The 23,606-nt window shown below is 39.6% G+C and overlaps 1 protein-coding gene across 1 annotated transcript in view; it reads right to left on the bottom strand.

The window, feature by feature from the left end:
* CACNA2D4 (calcium voltage-gated channel auxiliary subunit alpha2delta 4) overlaps positions 1 to 23,606 on the bottom strand; it is a 182,620-nt gene that overhangs the window by 49,433 nt on the left and 109,581 nt on the right. Inside the window, exon 28 of the mRNA XM_074195336.1 lies at positions 752 to 813. Within this exon, the coding sequence (XP_074051437.1) occupies positions 752 to 813 (62 nt within the window). The remainder of the gene's footprint in view (positions 1 to 751; positions 814 to 23,606) is intronic.

Raw genomic sequence — 23,606 nt, 5'->3', positions numbered from 1 at the left:
CCCTGGTAGCCTACAAACAAACCCAGATCCATCCCCTCAAGCTATCTTCCTTTGATCTCCCTTTCAGTCGGAACCTTACTCTCCTAGCTTCTTTTCCCTTCACTTCCCACTCCTTAACCCCTTGCAATTCAGTTTTTGACCATAACCATTCCATAAAAACTATTCTCTTTATGGTTACTAATATTTCATTTAAATGGCTGAATTATGACATCTTCTTAGTTTCCATTCTTCTAGGCCTTTTTCTAGATATTGACATTGTTCCGCACTTTGCCCTACTTTTTATTTCTCTCAGCTTTCATGATACTTACTTGTGGGATTTCCTCTTATCTCTCTGACGGTTTCTCAGATTTCTATGCTAAATATTATCAGAATTTTGTCCCATAGGTATGAGTATCCCCTAAAGCCTTATCTTAGGCTTTCTCTCTTTTCTATATACTCACTTCCTTGGTACTCATATGATCTCCCATGAATTTAATTATCATATTTATGCAGATGACTCCCAAATCTGTGTATGGAACCCTAATCTTTTTCCTGATCTCCAGTTCTATACTCCTAACTCTGTTATACACCTCTACATAGATGTCCTGTAAGCACCTTAAGCTCACATGTCCAAAGAGATCTTTCCCCTTAAATTCACTCTATCTCTAAGCCTTCTTCCTTCTGCTCTCAACCCTACCTCTAAAATTTGAGAAAGGTTATGTTTCTAGCTATTGCTAAACCTTAGTTCATCCCCTGGAACCACCATACTTACCTGGTTCACTACTGCCCAGAATTTTTGTTGCAGCAATTCTAACTTCATTTGCACACCTACCGCTACAAGGGCATCAGGAAGAGGGAGGGAGGACAAGATGTATATATTAGGGAAGACAGGATAAGGGAAGGGAGGATGAGAGAGAAAAAAGAAATATAAGGTAAGAAAGGGAAGTGACTTCTGAGTCACACAAGAGAATGCTAGGAAAGTTCATATTCCTAGAAGAAAATTTACAAGAAAGGCTGAGTCAGACTGCTGAGTAAAAAAGTCAATTATGGATAGGGAAAAATAGGGAAAAAACCTCTAGTTTCAGTCTTTTCCCTCAAAAAAGGGATGAGCAGAAAATTTTCTTCAAGAAGACAGTTGACAAAATTTTAATTAGCATGGTGTGAATCTTTTCATCATTCTGGTAGCACCTAAGCAAAAGTTAGAATCATAGAACTTTAGTGTTATTATGCATTATCTAATATGTCCTGTTCTCCTGAATTGTATCTTTAAAGAACTGAGGTCCCTATAAATTATGTGATATTATAACTTACTTATTTCTTCTATTGAAGATGCTACCATCCTCTTAGCCACTTGGGTTCACAACCTTGGAGCCATCTTCACTTCCTTATTTTTTCTCAAATTCCATGGCTTCAATAGTTTAAAACATCATTAAGAATTTTAGGATGCCCTATATAATCAATTGCCAATCCCATATTTTCCTCATCACCTCTCACCTAGACTATTAAAATAGCCTATTAATTGGTACCCATGACTCAATAAGAGCAAATGGGTATTTGGAGGCATATGACCAGTGGACCTGAATCTTAATGCAGCAATCCAATCTTCATTGTCTCAATTGTCATTTGATGACAAGTGACATTGGTGGCAAGACTAGATGTATGATGAAGGAATCCAAGAAATAATTCAAAAATGAAGTGAAGGTTTGACTCTCAGCACTTAATTTCATTCCTTGGATGGAATATTACTGTTATAATAGCAGAAACTTGACCTGCACACTGGAGAGCCAGACTTTTACTGATCCTCTACATAAGGCCAGGAAGCAAGAACTGCTATCCCATCCATTTTGCTCTGATCATGAAGGCCTTACTTTGGACATTTGGGATGAGAAAGCCCTTGAATTATTGAGAAACCAATTTTACTGGTCTAAAATGGTTGCAGACATGAGCAAAATGAGTGTAGCTTGTGTTCAATGTATCCAAAGGAAAATATATTTATTTATACTGTTGTTGTTTCTCCTTTGTTTTCAGAGGATTGGTGACATCAAGAGAGTGATGTCATGCTTTGCACATGAACTGGATTTAAGGGAGGTAGAGTTGTACAAAATCATTGGCCTCTCTTTCTCTTCCAGAGTCATTGAAATACTGTGACAGGAAAAAGTCCAGATGATTTGGTGATGGCATCTTCAATGTCTGACCCAACTCTAAGCATTCCACAGTACCTGTTCCAACCACCCTCGGCTGCCTTAGATCAATTTGTTCTCATCCGCTCATTCTACCCAAGGAAGACTTCAAATGCTTGAGACAGACATCCCTCTAACAGGTTTGAGGCCTGTCAGTTAGTTACCTCCAACCTGGTTTAGCCCAAGATTGCCAAGACCATCTTACTGGGGTGTAGTCACTGTTTCTGTTTGGTCTTGTTTTCAGGTGCCAGAAATGATCTCTGTGGGACCTGGGAATTTAAGCCATCCTGATTTTGAAGCCAGGATTCCATTTGGGATGGTGTAGCTATCCAGCCCTGCATGGAAGTCCTGAGAAGTCAGGGTCTGGGACCTGAAACTGAGACTGCACTCTTTAGGAAATGAACTAAATTATAAACCCAGTCTCTTTTCCTTTCCCTCCTGAAATGATGCAAGGCCGGGTGTGGGGGGTGGAGATTATGCCTCCGGTCTTTTGGGGGAGTAAGTTTGTATATTTGTGATTAGACTTTTGAAAATAAATATTTCTGGATAAAAGCAAATCCAACTGTTAGTTATTAATGGAAGTAGAATTCAGAGGAGTACCCTATAATTGAGGGAACTACATCATCTGGCACCTGAAGCTTTTTGCACACAGCTTAGACATACCCCAATACCCCTCAAGGGCACTAGAGAACCCTGGAAGGAGGGAAAAATGTAACCTCCCTTCTGGGCAGGGGAGTCCACAGCAGTCAGGGGGATACTGATATATTCCAACCTGTATAACTTTTCTGACTTGGTCATTCACAGGATCTGCCTCAATGAATTTAGAAGGGTCCTTTTCTCACTGAATGACAATCAATACAGCACTATTCAAATTACATTTACCTGACCCCACTTACCAGAGCTTCCTAGCCCTCTTCCACTAGTCCCCACACATCTGCCTGATGCAGACACACGAAGACAAGTGCTGACAAGAAGCCCCAGGAAAATATGAATAGACTAGAATAGAAAAACCAAGTAGAGTATTTTGCTTTTTCCCACAAATGGGGACAAATCACTTCCTTAGGAGTCAGGGGACCAGAGGTCCAGTCCCAGTTCTTCAGAGTCTTTGTGGGAAAACACTTTAACCCTCTGGGCTTTAGTTTCCGTATTTGCAAATTGGAGATGATTGAAGATTTAGAGCTAGAAGGGACCTTAGAGGCTATGGAGACCCACCCCATCTTTTTAAATTTGAGAAAACTGAAGCCTTAAAACATTATTTGCCCAGAGTCAAATAGCTAGTCTGATGACCTATCTACCAGAACAAGTTTGTGCCTCTTGGGCCTCTTTCAGCTCTAAAATTCTAGAATTCTCTTTAGCTGCTAGTCAGATGGATCCATACTTATGTTCTTAGAAGGCTTTAAGGGTTACAAATCATTTTCTTTGTAACAGTCCTATAAGATAAAAAGCACAAATACCCCCATTTTACAAATGAGGAAAATGAGGCTTAGGAAGCATTTGGCATGTGTCTGTCAATCTACATATAACTAGCTGGTTTCAGAGATGAGATTTGAATCCATCTTGACTTGAAATCCACCACTTTCTGCTAAAACACAATAGCCTTGTAATAATAGGAAGCTGTGGGAAGGTCCTTTAATAGTCATTCCATCAAAAAAGGGAAGAGAATTTCCAGAATTAGGGAATTTTGTCCTTGGGGCATGTTCTCCTTGGAGGGTGTTATTTCTTTTGCTTCACCTCCTCTAGCCCAGGATTAGTTGATCCAAGAGAGATGTCAGACCTAGTAACCTGTAGGGGATTCCTTAGAGGACAGATAGTAACCATTATCATAGTCAACCTTCTTGTTCCTTGATTTTGACCATTGTTCCAGTTTTGACCATTTTTACTTCTCCTAGTCTCCCTTCCATCTCTTGCTTCTGACTTCCTTCAAGTTTCAGTTAAAAACCTCTCAGAAGTCTTTTCCAATCTTCAGTATGACTTGTTCTTTATAAAGTCACACTGCCTCTTTGTAATTATGACTTCCCTTTCTAGGTACTTATCGACCACCTCTTTAATGATTCTTTCTTGAGTTTTCTTGTGAATCAAAATCAAATTCACTGGACTATAGTTTAGTTTGTAGAATATATTCTCACCCCAGTTTTTGAAAATTAGGTACCTTTCTTATTTTCCTATGAGATTTTGAAAATATCACTGACTATATATAGTCATATACAAATGCACAGTCATTATTAATTAATGTAAATTAAAACAACTTTGAGATATCATCTCTTACCAATCAGATTGGCTAAAATAATAGGAGAAGATGACAAATGTTGGAAGGGATATGGAAAAATTGGAACATTAATACACTGATGGTGAATTGTGAATTGAGCCAAACATTTTGGAGAGTAATCTAGAATTATGCCCAAAGAGTTATAAGACTGTGTATACCCTTTAACCCAGCAATAACATAATTACATTTGTTTTCCACAATGGTCAGGGAAAAAGGAAAATAACCCATATGTTCTAAAGATTATATAGCACTTATATTTGAAGATTATGGTTGTGATGGAATACTGCTGTGCTCTAAGAAATGAAGACCTATGGATTCTAGAGAAGCATGGAATGAATTACAGAAACTGATGCTGAGCGAAAGGTGCAGAACCAAGAGGACAATATACACATTAACAACAATGTGAGTTGATCAACTTTGATGGATGCAGTCCTCTCAGCAGTTCAGAGAGCCAGGACAACCCTAGGAGATGGGCTTTGGACAATGCTATCCCCATACAGGTGGAAGAAAAACAAAACAAAACAAAACACCCTTTCAGAGTCTGAATGAACACGACATCTACTTTTTAAAATTTTCTCTTATGTATTTCTTTCCTATCTTATGATTTTCTTTCTTTTCCCTAAATTCTAATTCTTCATACAGAAAATGATTAATCTGTAAACATGCTAAACACAAATGTGAACTTAACTGTTCACTGTTGAGGGGAGGGGGATTAGAATGAGGGTGGAAGGAAATTATATAACTTAAAAGTATGTATGTGGATGAATGTTGAAAAACTTTCCTAACATGTATTTGGAAAAATAAAATATCAATTGAAAAAAATAATTAAAATGAGAAGAAAAAAAGAAATGAAGACAGTTCATTTTAGAAAAATATGTTAAGACTTACATGAAATAATGCAGAATGAAATGAACAGAACTAAATGTTGTATACAGTAATAGCAATATTGTTTGAAGAATAATTGTGAACAACCAAGATTCTGAGTATTATAAATACTCTAACTACAAAGGGCCTATAAAGGAAGATGCTTTCCACTTCCAGAGAAAGAACTGATAAATAGAAGTATACATAGTAGTATGTCTCTCTCTCTCTCTCTGTCAAATGGTAGCCTTTTCTATCGCAGGATTGGGAGGGAAGGGGGTGGACAGCTTAAATGTAACAAAAAAAAATTAAATAAAAAAATACTGACACATTGAACAGGCAAAAAACAAATACAAAAAATATATAGAAAGTAGGGAAGGATTAGAAATGAATCCTTGGCAACAACTCTTCCTCTAACCTTTCCCTTTTAACCCTCAGGCTGCAGGACCTTTTATGACCTTTCACTCCTTCCAAGACTGTTTTTTTATGTTCATTTTAAACAACTTTTTTTCTTTTTATATTTTAGAGTGGAATGTGTTTGTGTTTATGTGTATGTATGTATATGTTTGTGTATATGTGTGTATATATGTGTTCATATGACTGTGTGTGGTATGTATGTATGTATGTGTGTGCCATTATGTATGCCACAAAATTTGATTTGTTTCAAGTCAGAATTTTTGCTAGAGATTTCTCCGACCATCTGTTAACTACTGTCTTCAAGATGCTCCATTTGCCCTTAGCTCCCATGGCACTGTTCTCTGTTAGCATTCTTCTGTCTGATCCTTCCTTCCAAACATCCATTTTTTTGGATCATCCTCTTATTTCTTTCCACTCATTGGGAGTCAAGTTCAACCTTCTTCCTAGATGCTTCTCTCTTCTCTCTACCTTATTTCCCGGGTTGATATCATCAGTTCCCATAGTGTCTGTTATCATATCAATGCAGATGAGTTCTAAATTTAAATTTATATAGACAGCCTAAACTTTCCCTTGAACCCCAGGTACATTTAGTCACCTGAATTCCTGTACAACAGAACTCGTTAAATCTCTGCCAAAATCATTCATCAATAAAACATTTCTATTTCTATTGAGGATACTACCATTTTGCAATCACTCAGGTTCAAATGTTTCAATTAACTTATGGCCCCACTCATAAAACCTTTCTAAATCAAAACGCCTCTCCCTGGTCACTATTGTCCATTGTCCATTTTCCCCCTCTTCTCCTCAAGGAGTACTTGCTCTTTTGGTACCTAGTAGGTACTTAATAAATGCTTTTTCATTAATTTATTTTTTTCTTCCAGCTTTCACCATGACTCAGTTCTCTTTTTCCTTTGCTTCTGCAAAGTCCCCTTCTTCTATTGGTGAGTTCTTTTCATTTTGAGGAAGTGCTAAGGACAACCATACTTCATACTTCACTACCATACCCCCTTTCACTTTTCTGATTAGAATGTAAATGACTCAACCAAACTACGTTTTATTTATTCCCTTATCTTTATATCACTGCCACTTCTGCAGTGCTCTACTGCAGACTCAACTCTTTATTTGACAAAAATGAAAACATTTAATATACTGGCTGTATAAGAAACTGTCCCTTACCTTCCTACTACAAGTGATTAGATATGTTTTATTATTCATTCTGTAGGACCTTCACTGATAGTATTAAATTTCCTTTTAGTGATGTAAAAATTTACAACTTCGTAGTTACTGTGTATGTTGTTCTATTGCTTCTGCATATTTCACCCAGAATTAGTCCTAACAAATCTTCTAATTTATTCTAAATGCCTTATATTAATAATTTCTAACTATATAATAATGTGCCTTTGATCCCATTGTTGTTTTTATATTTTAGCTATTCTCCAGGGAATGGGCCATCCATTTCTTTGCTGCCAAAGTTTTCCATTTGTTTTACTACCACAAAGAGTATTGCTATGAATATTTTGGCATCTATTGGACTCCCCCCCCTCACTGTATTTTTTTAAAAACTTCCTTTTGATATATATATGTTTTAGTACTGATGGTGGCACCATTTTACAACTCAACCATCAGCTTTCCCATAGCTCCTCTGGAATCAACTGTTCCTACTATTATTATTATTTTTTTAAAAAAATCTGTTCAACCTCTTTTGCATCTGTCCCATGTCTCTACCTCTACAGTCAAAAATCTTAGTTTAGGTTCTCATCAGTTCTTGCTTGGCCTAATGAAATAACCTAATTAGTCTTCTTGTTTTGTATATATTTTGTATTTACTTATAGAAATACACATTTTGTACTTTGATAGAATGGTTTCATTTCTTTTTCTGTATCTCTAGTACCTCCATGCTTGGTACACATTAAACACTTAAACTCAGTGAATGATTGATGTTTTTATGTCAATACTTAAAAGTCTTTAATTCCACTTTTGAAAACTATATATGGTTCTTAGTGTCATATATTTGTATATTTTGGATATCAGACTTTTATGTTTTCCCCACTTTATCCTTTTAGTTCTATTTACTGATATTATTTATTCAAAAGATTCTTGTTTGGCTAATAACTCTTCATCTTGCCATAGTTGTAAAAGGTATCAGTTCTCATTCTCTTATAAATTTTTATTTTGTTTATGATATGACTTTTAATATTTGTGTCATATCAATTTTGATCATTGTGTTATATGGTAGAAGCTATTGATCTAAACTGAATTGTTGCCAAACTTCTTTACAGTTTTTCCAGAAGTTGTTGTCAGAAAAGAAGTCTAACCCCCGGTAATTTATGTTTTTGAGTTTATGAAAAATTGGACTACCACTTAGATTTGAAATCAAGAAACTTGAATTCTAGTTCCACCTTTATCACTCTATTATTAACTAATTGACCTTGAGGAAGTCACTCTAGCCATCAATTTCCTAATTTGTAAATCTAGCTGTGGTTTTGAACTAGATGATCTCTAAAGCCTTTCCCAGCTCTGAGATTCTATAAATCCTGGAAGAAAATTTCCTATCTTAAGGATTCCTCTATTCCCTTAGCATCTCAAAGCTTGCACTTTACCAATAGACCTCTAATTTCACATTCCAAATCTTAATTTCAGGACAAGTCACAGATGTCTTCCCTAATGCCAAGGTCAAGAGTCAATTTAGGAATTTGCCCCAATTCATTTTCAGACTTCTGATAGAGTCAACCACCTTGGTAGAATCCAAGGTTGTATGTAGCCTTTCCTCCTGTTACCTCTTGTTTACTTGCTGTGCATTTTAAAGATGGAATATTTCTATTATCTTCAGAGACAGGCTAATAACTCTTGGTGCAAGAGAAATTGAATTTCTTTGACAAAAGAACTTTGGGGAAAATGAGGCACTTTATCTTTCTGGCTCTTCTCCAAACCCCCATCCCCAGTGGGTTATTAAGAGATTGTTTTTAGAGCTCCAGCAGCAGTTCCCAGTCTGTAGTGTGATGATGCAGTAGGACACAAGATTCTTTCTCCCCATCCTCCCCTCCCCTCCCCTCCCCTCCCCTCCCCTCCCCTCCCCTCCCCTCCCCTCCCCTCCCCTCCCCTCCCCTCCCCTCCCCTCTCCTCTCCTCTCCTCTCCTCTCCTCTCCTCTCCTCTCCTCTCCTCTCCTCTCCTCTCCTCTCCTCTCCTCTCCTCTCCTCTCCTCTCCTCTCCTCTCCTCTCCTCTCCTCTCCTCTTTGGTCTGTCTTTGATGGTTTTCATTCCTTCATTTGAAGCAGCTTTTCCTTAAGATGTCATCCTGCTCCCTGTCAGCATAACAAAAGCCTCAATAAGACCAGAGGCGGCAGACTGCTTATCAAGATGTGCTTCTTTGCTCTCTGTCCTGGCTGTCACCTTTCTGCTCCGTTGTCATTGCAGATAGCAAAACAACACAGTTGGGCTTGCACCTGGAGAAATTACTTCTGTTAGAGATGATCACAAGAAGGAGTCAACTCAATTTCTCTCCCTTTTCTCCTTTCATCTACCTCTGCCCTCCGAGTCATTGTTTGTGGACAAACCAGTTCACCAATTTGGAGTTTAATAAGATTATAATCTAATTAACCACTTAGTAGCAGAGATTGTCTTTTTATAACCTCACAAGTACCTAACCTGTGTGCTGAGCACAAAAAACATACCTAATGAACACTTATTCATTCATTTCCTTAATAAATAGTTTTTGAGTGCCTACTATGTTCAAAGCACTGTTAGGTGCTGTGAGGAATATGAAGATGTCCCTCTCAAGGATCTTATAAATTAACAAGGGAATAAATTATATAACTATATCTATATATCTATATCTATATGTATTTATACCATTGAAATACCAAATAAAACATACTCAACAAAGTTTTCTGGGAGCACAGAGGATGGTGGGTCACTTTTGGATTGGAATGATTAGGAAAGACTATTGAGAAATTACATTTGAATCAGGTCTTTTAAAATGAGATAGATGAGGAGGATTATTCTCTTTGGAAGATATAAGGACCTTAAGAAGGAGAAGTATGAAAAAAAGACATTTAAGAGGATTTTGGAAATATGAAGAAGGCCAAAGATTGAAATTTGGAAGATCTTAAGGGGGAAACAAAGGAGAAAGAAAAGAAGGAAGTGAACTTATAAACTCATTAATTTAGAAAAGCATTTTTCAAAGTCAAATGAAAAATAGGGAAATAGAAGGTTTGTTTGAGGTAGACAAGACAGAGAGAGGAGGGTTAGATAAAGCACAATTAGATAAAATCTTAGCTCAAACTTGACTGGCCTTCTAGGCTTGTTCCTGATGTTACTTGATTTTTGTTTAGGAAAATCTGCAATCAGGTCTGGAGAAGTTTTTATTTTTTTATTTTTATGGCAATGGGGTTAAGTGACTTGCCTAAGGTCACACAGCTAGGCAATTATTAAGTGTCTGAGGCTGGTTTTGAATTCAGGTTCTCCTGACTCCAGGGCTAGTGCTCTATCCACTGCATTACCTAGCTGCCCCTCTGGAGATGTTTTAATGCTAATGGTTCAATACCAATTTAGGAGAAGATCTCCAGTGGATCAAGTCAGGATCTTCTTTGTCCATGTGTAGAGAAGATTTTTTTAAATCAATGATTTGGTAAAAAGCATATAAAGAATACTTTTCATATTTTCAGATGATACAAAGGTAGGAAGGATGACTATCATGTTGGATCTAAAATAATCTCAACATTAATATGTTAGGATGAATCTTGTGAGAATAAATTTAATGGTGATAAATATAAAATCTTACACATGTATTTAAAAACTCATCTTCATGCATAAGGTGAAGGACTTGATTAAATAAGAGTTCATCTGAACTAGATCTGAGAGTTTGCAGAAATTGCCAGATCACTATGTGCTACCAATGTTTTAGGGCAGCCAAAATAATTAATGTAATCAATCTTAGGTTGACTTAAGAGAAACAGAGTGTCTACAGCTTATGGAAATGACAAACAATCCACCAATAAGAATTTATTAAATGCTTATAATGTACCAAACCAGTGTGCTAAGTAAACACTATGGGATATTCAAGCAGCTGGAGCTCAGTAGAGAAACTGGATATGTGTGTATACATAATAGACACACATATACATATATAATATACTTAATACATACACATTCATATGCCCATGTCTACACACATCTCTCTAGAATTTAGAATTGAACTCATGGGAACTATGAGATCACTGAGAGAGAGTCCAAGGCTGAGCTTTGGGTTACACCAACAGTTGCTATGTGACATGAATGAAAATCCAGCAAGGAAGGTTGAAGAGTGATAGGAAGAGAATCAAGATTGAGCATTGTTATGAACCTGCAGAGAAATGAAAATATCTAAAAAGAGTAGGTCATCAACAGGGTCAAATTGCAGCATCGAAGTCAAGAAGGACAAAGACTAAGAAAAGGTCATTCAATTTGTCATTTAATAGTTTGTAACAGTACAGAGCTATTTCAGTTGAATGATGAGGTCAAAAGTCAGATTTCAGAGGGTTTATAAGAGGATAGAAAAAGAAGCAGAAATACTGAATTAGATGGTATTTTTTTTCTAGTTTACTTTGAGAAGGGAAAGGAGAGATCTATAGGCTATAAGCTGAGAATGATGAGGGTTTTTTACCCCTTTCCTAAGGATGAGTGAGAATTGTGTATATTTGTATACAATAGGGATGAGACCTGTAGAAAGGGAAAGATTAAAGCTTGGACTCAGAGAAAGAGAATAACTGAAGAAGACAGGAAGGGATAAGAACAGTGATACTTTTAGAAAGTTTTCCCTTGGCAAACTTCTCCTAGACAGGAATAAAGGAAGAAATAGTGTGTGTGTGTGTGTGGGGGGGGGGGAAATGATATCTGGAGGGAGTGAGATGAATGAGAGGAAGCAGAGACAGTTTTTTTTGGTAAATGGCCTCTTTTTTGGTGAAGTATGAGGCGAAATCCCAGGTGAGAAGGTAAGAAGGCAGGTAGTAAAGTGGGAGGCTTAAGGAAAGAAGAGAAAGTTTGGAGTAGCTGTTATATTGAATGGTATAGATGATCAGTTAGGAAAAATAAAATTGCCTCGTGACAGTGAGGGGCATTTGAGATTAAAAAACAAATTTTGTAGTGGACCTAATGGGCAGGGTTGCATGATTTCCTCTAATTGTAATCATCCTTTATATTCTGGAAAGCAAATTTGTAACTATACCCAAAGGGCAATAAAACAGAGTGTTGCACCCCTTGGTCCATCAATACCACTATTAGGTCTGTATTTCAAAAAAATCATAAAGTAGTGGAAAAATTCATATGTAGAAAAATATTCATAGCAACTCTTTTTGTGTTGGCAAAGAATTAGAAATTGAGAGGATGCCTATCAATTGGGAAATGACTGAACAAGTTGTGATATATGAATGTGACAGAATATTATTTTTCTGTAAGAAATGATAAGCAGGTTGTTTTCAGAAAAACCTGGAAAGATTTATATAAATGATGTTGAGTGAAATGAGCAGAACCAGAACATATACACTTTAACAGCATCACTGTGTGATGATCAACTATTATAGACTTAGCCCTCAACAAAGACAATTAATTCTAAAAGACTTGTGATGAAAAATGCCATCCAAATCTAAAGAAAGAACTATGGAGTCTGCAGAACAAAGCATGCTATTTTCACTTTAAAAATTTGTTTTTTGTTTTACCTTCTTGTGGTTTTTATCTGTTTGGATTCTTTTTTCACAGTGTGACTAATAGGGAAATATGTGTAACACGATCTTACATGTATAGCCTATATCAAATTACTTGCTATCCTCGGGAGGGAAGAGGGAAGAGAGAAGAAGGGAGAAAATTTTACAAGAATGAATGTTGAAAATTATCTTTACATATAATTGGGAAAAAATGCTTTAAAAAATCCCAAAAGTACATGAATAGAAGCAAAGGTAGCAGATGGCAGAAATAAGCTAGAATTGGGGTGTGGCAAGGCATGAGCATTGATAGAACAGAAAATAGTAAAGGATAGTTTACACTGAACCAATTCACCAAGCAATCAAGATTGAAAAGGTAGAGTGTAGATTTGAATGATAACCTGAGAAAGTAATGATTGATGGAGAGAGTAGAAGCTTTTTAGAAAAGATATTGATAAGTTGGACCATGTCTAGCCATGGACAACTAGGATTGTGAAGGGCTTTAAGATCTGGCTATACAGGGATTTACAGAAGTGTGAGGGAATATTTAACTCAGAGAAGAGAATATTTAGGAGGAATAATGAGTTGTGTTCAAGCATTTTAAAGGTGCCCTTCAAATTCTGAGATTCTGTGAAGGGCATGAACAAAGACACTGTGTAGGAAACCAAGTCTTTTTCAGGGATATAGTAGAGTAGAAATATAGGGTGCATAAATGATTCAGAAAGGATTGATAAACATGCCAAGAAGCAGATAAAATTGAGAAAAAATACCTTGTATTCCTCCATTATCTATATTTCCTTTTCTCCATCAAATTATACAATTCAATAGAGAGTATGGGGGTACAATATTCTACTTTAAGGGGAGCAGTCAGTTCCCATCTTCCTTCCGCTACCCACTCAGATGAGATCTTTGCCTCACATTTCACTGAAAAAGTTAGGGCCATTCACTGAGAGCTTTCTCTTCTCCCCTCCTCTGTATCTCACTTTACTCAGATGCCATTTCTCCACAATCTCCTTATTCATCCCTGTCTCTCATGAAGAGGAGGTGGCCTTTCTTCTTGCCAAGGTTAATTTTCATTTTCATCAGCAGATTTCTCCTTCTCTTACTAGTTTTCCTTTCACTTTTCCCCACTCTCTCACTGGTTTTCAATCTTTGTGTGCTGGCTACTTCCCTATTATCTACAAACACTTTCATGTCTCCCTCATCCTCAAAAAATCTTTACTTGATCCATTCATCCCCACTAATTATCTCTTCTTTGAGAAACCCACTTTCTTTCCTCTCAGTCTGGCTTCCAATTTCATTCAACAAAATTGCTCTCCCTACAGTTAGCAATTATCTCTTAATTGCCATATCTAATGACTTTTTCTCAATCTTCTTCCTTCTTGAGTTCACCTTGATACTCTCTTCTCTAAGTTTTTGTGACACTGATCCATCCTGGTTCTCCTTTTATCTGTCTGATTGCTTCTTTTCATTCTCCTTTGCTGGATCTTTATCTAGGTCACATCTGCTGATATCATTTCCCAGGGCTCTGTTCTGGACCTTCTCCTCTCCATCTAGACTATTTGCCTGGATGATCTCAACAGTTTCCAGATTCACTTATCATCTCTTCACTTTTGATTCTCAGATCTACAAACTTCTCTTCCTGAAACTTCTCTTCTACTCTCACTTCTCCACTTATTTGACATCTCAAATTGGATCCACCATCTTGAACTCATCATGTCCAGAACTGAATGCATTATCTTTCCCTAAAGACTCTTTCTTCTTTAGAACTTCCTTATTACTATTGAGGGCACCAACATCTTAAATTGCCAGACTGACAAACTAAATGTCATCTTTGACTCCTCCCTATCTCTCACTCCTCCACCTTCATCCAATCTCTGCCAAGTCCTGTTGATTCTTCCCTCAAAGCATCTTCTATATATGCCCCCTCCTCCTTTTTGACATTACCACCATCTGGTCTAGGCCCTCATTTCTTCACATCTGGACTGTTGTAATAGTCTGTTGCTTGATTTCCCTGCCATAAACCTCTCCTTACTCCATCCTCCACTCAACTGTCAAATTAATCTTCCTAATTGAAGTTCTAACAATGTCACCTGCCCTATTCAGTAAACTCTAGTGGCTTCCTATTACCTCCAGGACCAAATACAAAATCTTTTGTTTAGTTTCTTGCCCTTCCAGTCTTCTTATACCTCATTCTCCATCTTCCCCCTACCCTAATTCTCACCCCCCCCCCCAGCTCAAAATTTTCTGATCCAGAGACACTGACCTCAAACATAGTGCTCCATTCCTGACTTGGGGCATTTTCTCTGACTGTCTGCAAGCCTGGCATTCTCTCCCTCCTCCCCTTTGCCCCCCCCCCTGGCTTCCCTGACTTCCTTCAAGACTTAGTTAAAATCCTATCTTCTTCAAACAGCTTTTCTTGATTCTTTAAAATGTTAGTGTCTTCCCTCTGTGGATATTTCCAATTTATCCTGCATATTGCTTATTGGAACATATTTATTTGCCTATTGTCTCACCCTTTAGACTGTGAACTTCTTGAGAGAAGGGTCAGTCTTTGTCTTTCCTTGTATCCCTAATATTAGCACAATGCCTGGTACATTTCAGTCATTTTTCAATTGTAATTGACTCTCTAAGTCCCCATTCGGGGTTTTCTTGGCAGAAGTAATGGAATGATTTGCCATTTCCTTCTCCAGCTCATTTTACAGATGAGGAAACTGAGACAAATGGGGTTAAGTGACTTGCCTAAGATCACACAACTAATAAATGTTTGAGGTTACATTTGAACTCAGGAAGTTGTCTTCCTGACTCCAGGCTCAATACTATATCTACCGTGCTACCCAACTGCACCTTGAGAAAGAGTAGGTACTTAATATTGACTGACATCTCCAGATAATAATAGCTAACATTTATCTAAACATTTTAATTTATCCTTTCATTTGATCCTCACAACAACCATGTGAAGTAGATACTATTTTTATCCCTGTCTTATAAATAAGGAAAAGAGAGACCATAGACCAGTAAATGTCTGAGGCAAGAATTGAACTCAGATCTTCCTGACTACAAGACCCAGGAGACAAAAATCAGGAGAAATGGAGAACTGGAAAAGGAGAGAGAGATTTAGTGACATTAATAAAGGGAACTGCTTATATTAAAAAGGAGAACAAAGTCAACCCTTTAGGATCAACACCCTAGACTGGGAGGCTGAACTCTGGGGTCACATTTCTGGTTTATTCACCTTGCAGGAATATATTTCATTATATTCTTTTCAAAATTTCCCACACCTATACCATGATAGGATTCTTGGATCAAAGAATTTCCTCCTCCCCCCCTTTATCCTTCATAGAACCTGTTTATAGATGGAGGCAAAATGGAATTAAACTATATGAGGGAATTCCTGGAATTTTCTAGTGACCCAAAACTCTGTGTGACTGGCCTGGACTCACTATGATAAGCAAATTGTAACCTACCTATCCTTCTGCCCAAAGCTCATGATTCTAACTTTGTCATCTTTAACCACAGTGTTCTCTGCCATGGAGCCCAGACTGGCAGAGTGGTGCAGTTGAAAAACCTTGGATCTGATGTCAAAAGGTTTGAGTTTGTATCTTGTCTCTGTCATCCACTATTTATCTGTGACCTTGGATAATATCTTAATCCCTCTGGGTCTCAGTTTCCTCAATTGTGAAATGAATGGATTGGGCTGGATGATTTCTATTGTGCCTCCCTAGTTCTCAATCCATGATCCACTAAAGTGGCTATATTTTGCAGTAGCCAGTTGTCTGTTGGGTTCAGAACCCAACAGACAACTGGCTACTTCCCTTATCTTCTCCCCTTACCTCTCTGTGGCTTACCCTAATTAGACGCTGTAGGAAGATGATCTTGCTTTGTTCAAGAGAGGAAAATAAATGCTTTTCTTCCCTCCTGCATGTCTCTGAAACAGCTCCACCCCAATACAGACTATTAATATAGGCTAAAGTCAGCCCCTTGGTTCTGTTCTTTGTGACTTGGTCACCTTTCTTCCAAATAAGCAGGGTGGAGGGGAATAAAAGGAGAGCAGGAGGAAAGAAGAGAGAGATGAAGGGGGTGGAGGAGCATGGAGAGGGGAGGGGAAACAAGATGAAAGGTAAAACTGCTCCTTTCTTCTTTGGGCTTGGAAATAATTCGGATCCATCAGTGCTTGCTTTTAGCCAAAATGTGAACATTTTAAGGGTGAGACTTGGATACTTTGGGGGGTGTGCGTGTGTATGTGTGAGTGTGTGTGTGTGTGTGTGTGTGTGTGTGTGTGTGCATGCGCGTCTATGTGTCTGTGTGTGCCTGTGTGTGCTGTTGTTGCTGTCATCACAGATGTACCCCCAGCTGTCACTCTGTTGCCTGGTCTCTTTCTCTCGAGCACACCCGTTCTGTTACTCTCCCCCTCTCTCGGTTTGTTATTGACCCAGGAACCCCATCCCCCTTGCACACTGAAAGACCGTCATTCCATCTTCCCTGTGCTGCGTGAACTGGTCCTGTGGTACCAGTGGTAAGAAAGACTGGTGGGTCGGAGAAGACCCTGCCATTCGCTCTGACTGGGCTCTGTCTGGCTGTGCTGTTCGGATTTTTCCAGGGATTCCAGTAAGGTTTCATTCGAAGGTTTAGCTGTCTGATCTGAGGAGACTGCAGAGCAGTTGGAGGACTGTAAGTGTTGGGGAGGCTGGATGGGGGGTGAGGGGTGGGGATGACCTCCTCTCCTGTTTATCCAGACTCTGATGCTTCTTTCTCTTGCGACTTCTTTCTGCCCTTGGACACCTGCTGAGAACGGTGGAGCCCGAGGCCACTGGATCTCCAGAGGGCAGAGGGATACTTCAGGGAGGGGAAAGGGGAAGGGGCACCAGAGATAGGAGAATGGATGTTCATTGTGGCAGTGGCAGCTCTGGGAGGTGAGGAGGGAGAAGAGCAGGGGAGATGGCAGTAATCCCTGCCTGCCCTGGGTGGCATAGAAACTAGTCTCTGCAGCACAGAAAAACAGCCAAGAGCTGTCACAGACCGCACACCAGGTTCTAGCACAGATGAGCCCCAAGGACTCTTGAGCTATTGATATGGGTGTGGAGGTGGAGGACCATGGGGTAAAAGACTGGTAATGAGAATGCTGAGGGAACAGAGAAAGACTTGGAGTCAGGATGGTAGTGGGAAGACAGGTGAGGAATAGAACTATGTTCAAGGTAGGAAGACAAGACCACAGCCCTCTTAGGGTCCCTGAAGGCTGCACTGGATATGGGTCTTTGGTTTCTAAGTGGTCTGGATTTGAGTTTTGGGAACAGGAGGAATCCTCTCCCCTGGTAAGACATGACCCATATGACCATGCCATTGGAAAAGCCTCAAATAGATAGTGCATGGCTATAAAGGGATCCAGGAAACAGTATCAAGGCTCTTTGCTGTCAACTCAGCCCACCAGGAGAGGGAGATATGAGTGATGTAGATAGGAATATGTTTAAAGGGGCATATAACTAACTCTATCCCAAATAGGCTTAGTGGGCTCATCTTTTATGTGAAGTTGAGCTAAGTCCATTTTGATGTCCCAGAAGACCAAGAAGGATTGGAAAATTAGTGCCAGGAGATGCTCTCTGCTAGGGTTATTTGTCTCTTTTGGCACTTTCCTGAAAAAAGAATGGGCCAAAATTGATTTCTCTGGTTCAAATCCCTCATTTCCCTTTTGACTTTAGGTCAAGGCTTTTTCTCCATTTGGTCAGTGAGGCCTCACTCTTCCTGGAGAAATTTTGTGTCAGTGGTAGCATCCATCTGGCACAGATCATTGGGCAATGCCTGTGTGTCTCTGATCCTGTATACTTCTTTGGGGAGCAAAGAGAAAAGGTAGAGAGTGGGAGGGTGAGGGTGTCTAGGTATGGAGAAATAATGATAAGGTGGGAGAAATCTAACTGGCAGAGAAACTCCATAGCAGCTTCTGCCTCAAATTCTACTACACCACAGAGGGCCTGGGTCCTCCATTTGGCAGGGAACTCTTTAGAGCTGCCAAACGAGAGAAGCCAAGAAAGCTGGGGATGGGGGTGGAAAGATAGGGTTTTCTCGAGCAGCAGAGCTGGCTTCTCCTGAGATTTGGCTGAGAACTGTCTCTGGGGCCCAGGATGAGGAAACCCCTTATTCAATTTTCTCAGCTCTGGTTCTAGGGAAGTAAGCCACATAGTGGGAATTGGGATCATGGAGGATATGGGTACTAGTTGTGTGTGGTCAGGAAGGAAGGATAAAGGCAGTTGTCTTTTCACCTGACATTAATGGAGTGACATTTCAGGAGTAAGGAAGGGAATCTCTGGAGATCTTCCCTTCTTGATGGCCTCTTATCCACCTAGATAAGGATCTTTCCAATTCCAATTTTAATTAGTCCCTCCCTCCTGAACATAGGACTCAGGTAGTGAGTGAGTGGGAGTAGTGTCTGAGTTGCCTTAATGAATACATGGAGTTCATTCATAACAGAGCAGCTCCCCATCACCAGTGAGTGACTCAGGGGGACTTTCCCCTTCCTTCTTGCTGGGACTGGCATGTGTGGGACAAGAAAATTTGAGGGAGGGAGCTAGGGTGGGGCGGTAAGTGATCTTTCCAAGTCATAGAGATGCTTTAAAAAAAAAGTTTTCCCACTCCTAAAGAACTGAGAGGTGAGGGTGAGGAGATTTTGGAGGTACCTGGTAAGAGGTCTATGAAATACATCTTGAATAGTCCTTGATGAATGACAGGGTTCAACTCCAGGAAAGTCAAATCTATCTCATCTTTGAGCTTCAGGTCACCCCAAGGGTGATGTGGGACCTTATTTCTCCTGGAGCTAAAAAACTTCCTGTTGCTTAATCAGCCCAGCTCTCTCCCCAACCCCCAGTCTTGGCATAGAGACCTTTATCTGATTCAGAAATATCTGATCAATGTAAACACAGGAAGGGCAATGTGTCAATGAATCAAGGGAAAGACAGATGCACTGGGGTGGGAGTCAGCAGATAGGGCATTTCACTTCTCTGGGGCTTATTTTCCTCATCTGTAAACTGAGAATTGTATGAGATTCTAAATTCTATGATCCTATTTCTACTGCCTGTATTTTGGGGGAGAGGAAAAGAGTCTTAATTGTCCTCCTTCAGATTGTTGAGTCTGAAAGGCTATGAGCCAATCCTGACTCCAGGATTAATCTGGCTGAAAGAAATTAAATCAGAGGGGAAAGAGGTTAGGAAATAAATTGTGGCAATGAAAAGTCCAAGAACAAAGCATCTTTGCTATCTTTGCTTTCTATATATGAATGAGAAACTGTATCCCATCCTTACCTTGAGCTAGGGGAAAGAAGTTTTGATAGAAAAATCTGTCTCCTGGTCCTCTTTCCTTCCCTCCCTGAACACTCTCTGGGTCTGTATTTAATTCTAGAACTGAATAGTCTACTCAATCTCAGGGACATCAGAGCCCTCTACTTCAGGTTTCCTCTTCCTCTTGCTCTTTCCCCTCCTCTCCTCCACTTTACTGTTTCAGTTCCCATTTCTCTTTGGTGCACCTTAGGCAGTCCCTGTGATCCTGAAGGTCCTTTCTAGGTCTAAATACTATGATCTATCTTCTTTCCAGGTACCATCTTCCAACATCTTTCTTCTCTATATTTTCTCTCCTCTAATCACAGTGATTCTAAAGCTCTTCCATCATTGCTTCCCTCTCCAGTATTGATGGCCTTCCCTATCCATCTCTTCTTTTTCCTTCTTTTGATCTCTCCCACTCTCAATTCCCAAACAGAAGGATGTTTTCTAAAAAAACATTAGTGGCATTGCCATGACTAATGCTGGGAGATTAAAGGGGGGAGGTAGTATGGGGGTGGGGGCCAATTTTATTGTCTTAGTAGTCCTCAACCTTCCTCCTTCCATAACACTGGGACCCCCCAAGGGAGGTCAATTTAGAAGCAGTGAAATTAGGAGCCTGCTTCTCTCCCTAGGGAACTCCTTAGAAGACTATGGTACATTCAGGCACCTCATCTGGCTGGGTGGGCTCCATCCCTGGGACTAGGTCAAGTCTACAATACATCATTAAGGGATTTTTGAAGTAGTACCAGGTTCCATAGCTGGAAGAAGATACCTAACTTGCTTAAATCTACTTAAGCTTTCTAACTTTGTGCCTGGCTATTACTCATGCCTGGAATACTCTCCCTCCTTACTCGGAATTTTTATTGTCATTCATGGCTTTCTAAGGAAACTTTTCCCAATTCTCTTCTCTCCCACTGGTTATTAGTGTTTTTCCTATCCTCAAATTACTTTGTGTTTTTTTTTCTGTCTAGATATATGTATGTGGAATTTCTTCCATAGAATGTAAGCTCTGGGCAGCTAAGTGTTGTAGTGGATAGAGTCCTGGCCTTGGAGTCACTTTACCCCATTGCTTTGCAAAAAGCAACAAGAACCCACCCACCCCCAATAGAATATTAAACTCTTTGAGGGGACACAGATTATGTTGTTTTTGTCTTTATATCCCCAGTGAATACACAGTGCCTTTTACATAATAGTAATTAATTAAATGCTTAATTGAATTGAACCAGTCTGTCCTTGGACTTTAAAGTCCAACTGAAGTAGGCATAGACTTCTGGGGTCAAAGTCCTCCTCCTTCTCTCATAGTTCCTGGAACCCAGGTACAAGGTGTTAGATATTTTGACATGCCTGAGGACTGGAAATAGTTAAAACTTCTTGGAGTCAAAGGAATTGAAAGGAATGGAGAGGAGAGACACTTCTATCTGTAGCCCTCTGATCCTGTGCCCTAATCCCCACCCTGGCTGTAGAGTTCCCCTTCAGACTGTTAATTTATTTCAGCAGCTGGTCAGCGCCTGCTGCAGCAGCTGCTCTCCAAGCCTCCCCAATGTAGGTCACCCCTTTTACTAATGAGGCTGTATAATATTGAAGCAGGGAGGGTCCTCTGGCAGGAGGCAATGGGTGGGCAGTAAACTAGAATGCTATGAATTTCTGAGTTCTATTCCTATATCTTCCCAAAGGACAGATACATACATAGCATCGTCCTCTGGCATTTTCTCAGTTGGAGATGAGTGTTAAATTAATTCATTTACCATTTCCCCTTACCAGATAAGCCTAGATATCTAATATTAGTTCACCCAAGGTAATATCAGTACTACATCAGAAGTTAACTGGATATTTTCCTAGGGGATTGTGGAGGTATTTTGTATTTTTTGTATCTTTCCAAAGGAAGGAAAGGTTAAAGTCCACCTGCCACTTCTTAAAACAATGCCTAATGATTTGACATCATGGAATTTACCTAGTTCACTATATAAATGTTTTCATATCTCAATGTGTGTATGGAGGGGAGAGGGAAGAATGTAAATAGGAATTACACTCTAGTGGCATGTCTTCTAATGACTGGACCTCTGTTGGACCTCTTCTTTGGCTATCTCAGTTTCTCCCACCATGGTACATCCACCAGGATCATGGTGGGGGGGGGAGACTAGTTGAAGGTTTGGGATTCCTCAGATGGATAGAACAGAACAGGAAGAGGGAATGGTTCCCAATCTACTTGTAGGGGATTACATTCCCACCTCAGCAATTATTGCATTACCTGGACCTGAGATTGAAGCCAGAAGAGTGGGAATGAGAGAGAAGAATCTGATTATTAGCTCCAGTCTGAGCTCAGAGATTTTCTCAGTTTGGGATAATCTGTGAGGTTTTCTGACCTGGTAGCCTGCTGATTCCCTCCTTACTGAACTCTGACCTGGAACTGACCCTTGACAGCTATTTGCTGAGAAGATTTAGAAAACTGGGAAGCTCCTTTCTTTGCTATTTGAATGCTGTCCCTAAGGTGGGTGTTAGAAACTAGCTAAAAAGCTTTGGGGTGGGGAGGGAGAGAGAGAGAGAGAGACAGACAGACAGACAGACAGACAGACGGACAGACGGAGACAGAGAGAGTATCTGTAGCTTTGTGTGGGTGTGTGTTTGTGTCACATGCTTTTGTACAGAACTGCAAGCACGTGTCTGGGGAGGCCCATGTGTGCATCCCACTCTGCACAGGTTTTACAGATGCCAGTAAATGGTGATAGGCACAGGGGGGATATGCTAGATGAGCTATGCAGTTGTAGAGCGGCTCTCTGACTCTATATTCTGGAACTTATTTCAAGTTCCATTCTCTTGAAATGGAAAGAACAATGAATTGTAAGTTATATATCTTATTTCTGTTCCCCTCTTCCACTAATGAGCTGTGTGATCTTGTTTGCCTCTTTGTCTCTCTGGGTCTCAATTTCTTTATCTGTAAAATGGGGGAGTTGAACTTCTGGCTAAAAAAATTTATGATACAATTTGACTTCCTCTATGACTATGGATAATTTAAACTTAGTGATTCAAATTCATGTTTTCAAGGTGCCTTGAGTCCTTGGGACAAAAGTCTCAGCAAAAACTATAGATTCATATGATTGATACCAGTGTCTTAAGGTTGATATAAGCACGGAGATTTTTCTCTATGAAGGATACATATTGAAGGACCCAGTTTCTTGTACTCATATAAATGTTCTTGGCACATCACCAAAGCATATATCTTTCACAATTTCCAGTCGTGTGCAAGTTGTGTCAGTAGTCCAGGTATGGGGAGAAGGTGAGCCATATTTTATGTACATGTCATTGATTTTTAATTTATCTGGCTAGAAAGACATGTCCTAAGAACCTGCTGCACCTTGGGATTGAGGGTTAAAGCTTTCCTGCGACTCTTGAACAAAGAATCCTAAAAGAAAGATGAACCATGGTCTTGGGTTGTGAGAGAAAAAAGGTTGATAAGCTCAAATGCCTTCCTAAATCTTCTATTCTGTGGGTGCTGGAATGCTGGCTGTGCCAGATGGAGCTCATCTGAACCCCATACCTCATGGACAGCAAGGGTCATAGATTTGAGGAACATATCTTATTGTTGTTGGTACCCATGAGGCTCCTTCTCTAGGGAGAATAGATGTTGGAAAACTGCTTCCACCCCTCTCCTTGAGGTGAGAGGGCAAAAAATAAGAGAGGGAAAGAAAAAAAGAAAGAAAAGGGAAAAATAAGAGAAGGGGCAATAGTGGGTTACTGGAGGTCCCTCTTTTCCAGCCTTAGGAGAGGGCTCCCCCTTTAGAGCAAAATCAAGCTATCCAGGTAAGATTGTTTTCAGTCAAACCACTGGTGCCAGGCAAGGCAGCAATATTTACAATAAAGTCAGCTACACTATAAGGTTCAAGGAGCAGAGCTATCTACTTGGCAGAGGAAGAGGGGGGAGGAGAA

The sequence above is a fragment of the Macrotis lagotis genome, chromosome 7, assembly GCF_037893015.1.
Source record: "Macrotis lagotis isolate mMagLag1 chromosome 7, bilby.v1.9.chrom.fasta, whole genome shotgun sequence".
NCBI lineage: Eukaryota > Metazoa > Chordata > Mammalia > Peramelemorphia > Peramelidae > Macrotis > Macrotis lagotis.
The sequence above is the reverse complement of the archived record's forward strand: the minus strand, read 5'-3'. Positions and strand labels throughout refer to the sequence as shown.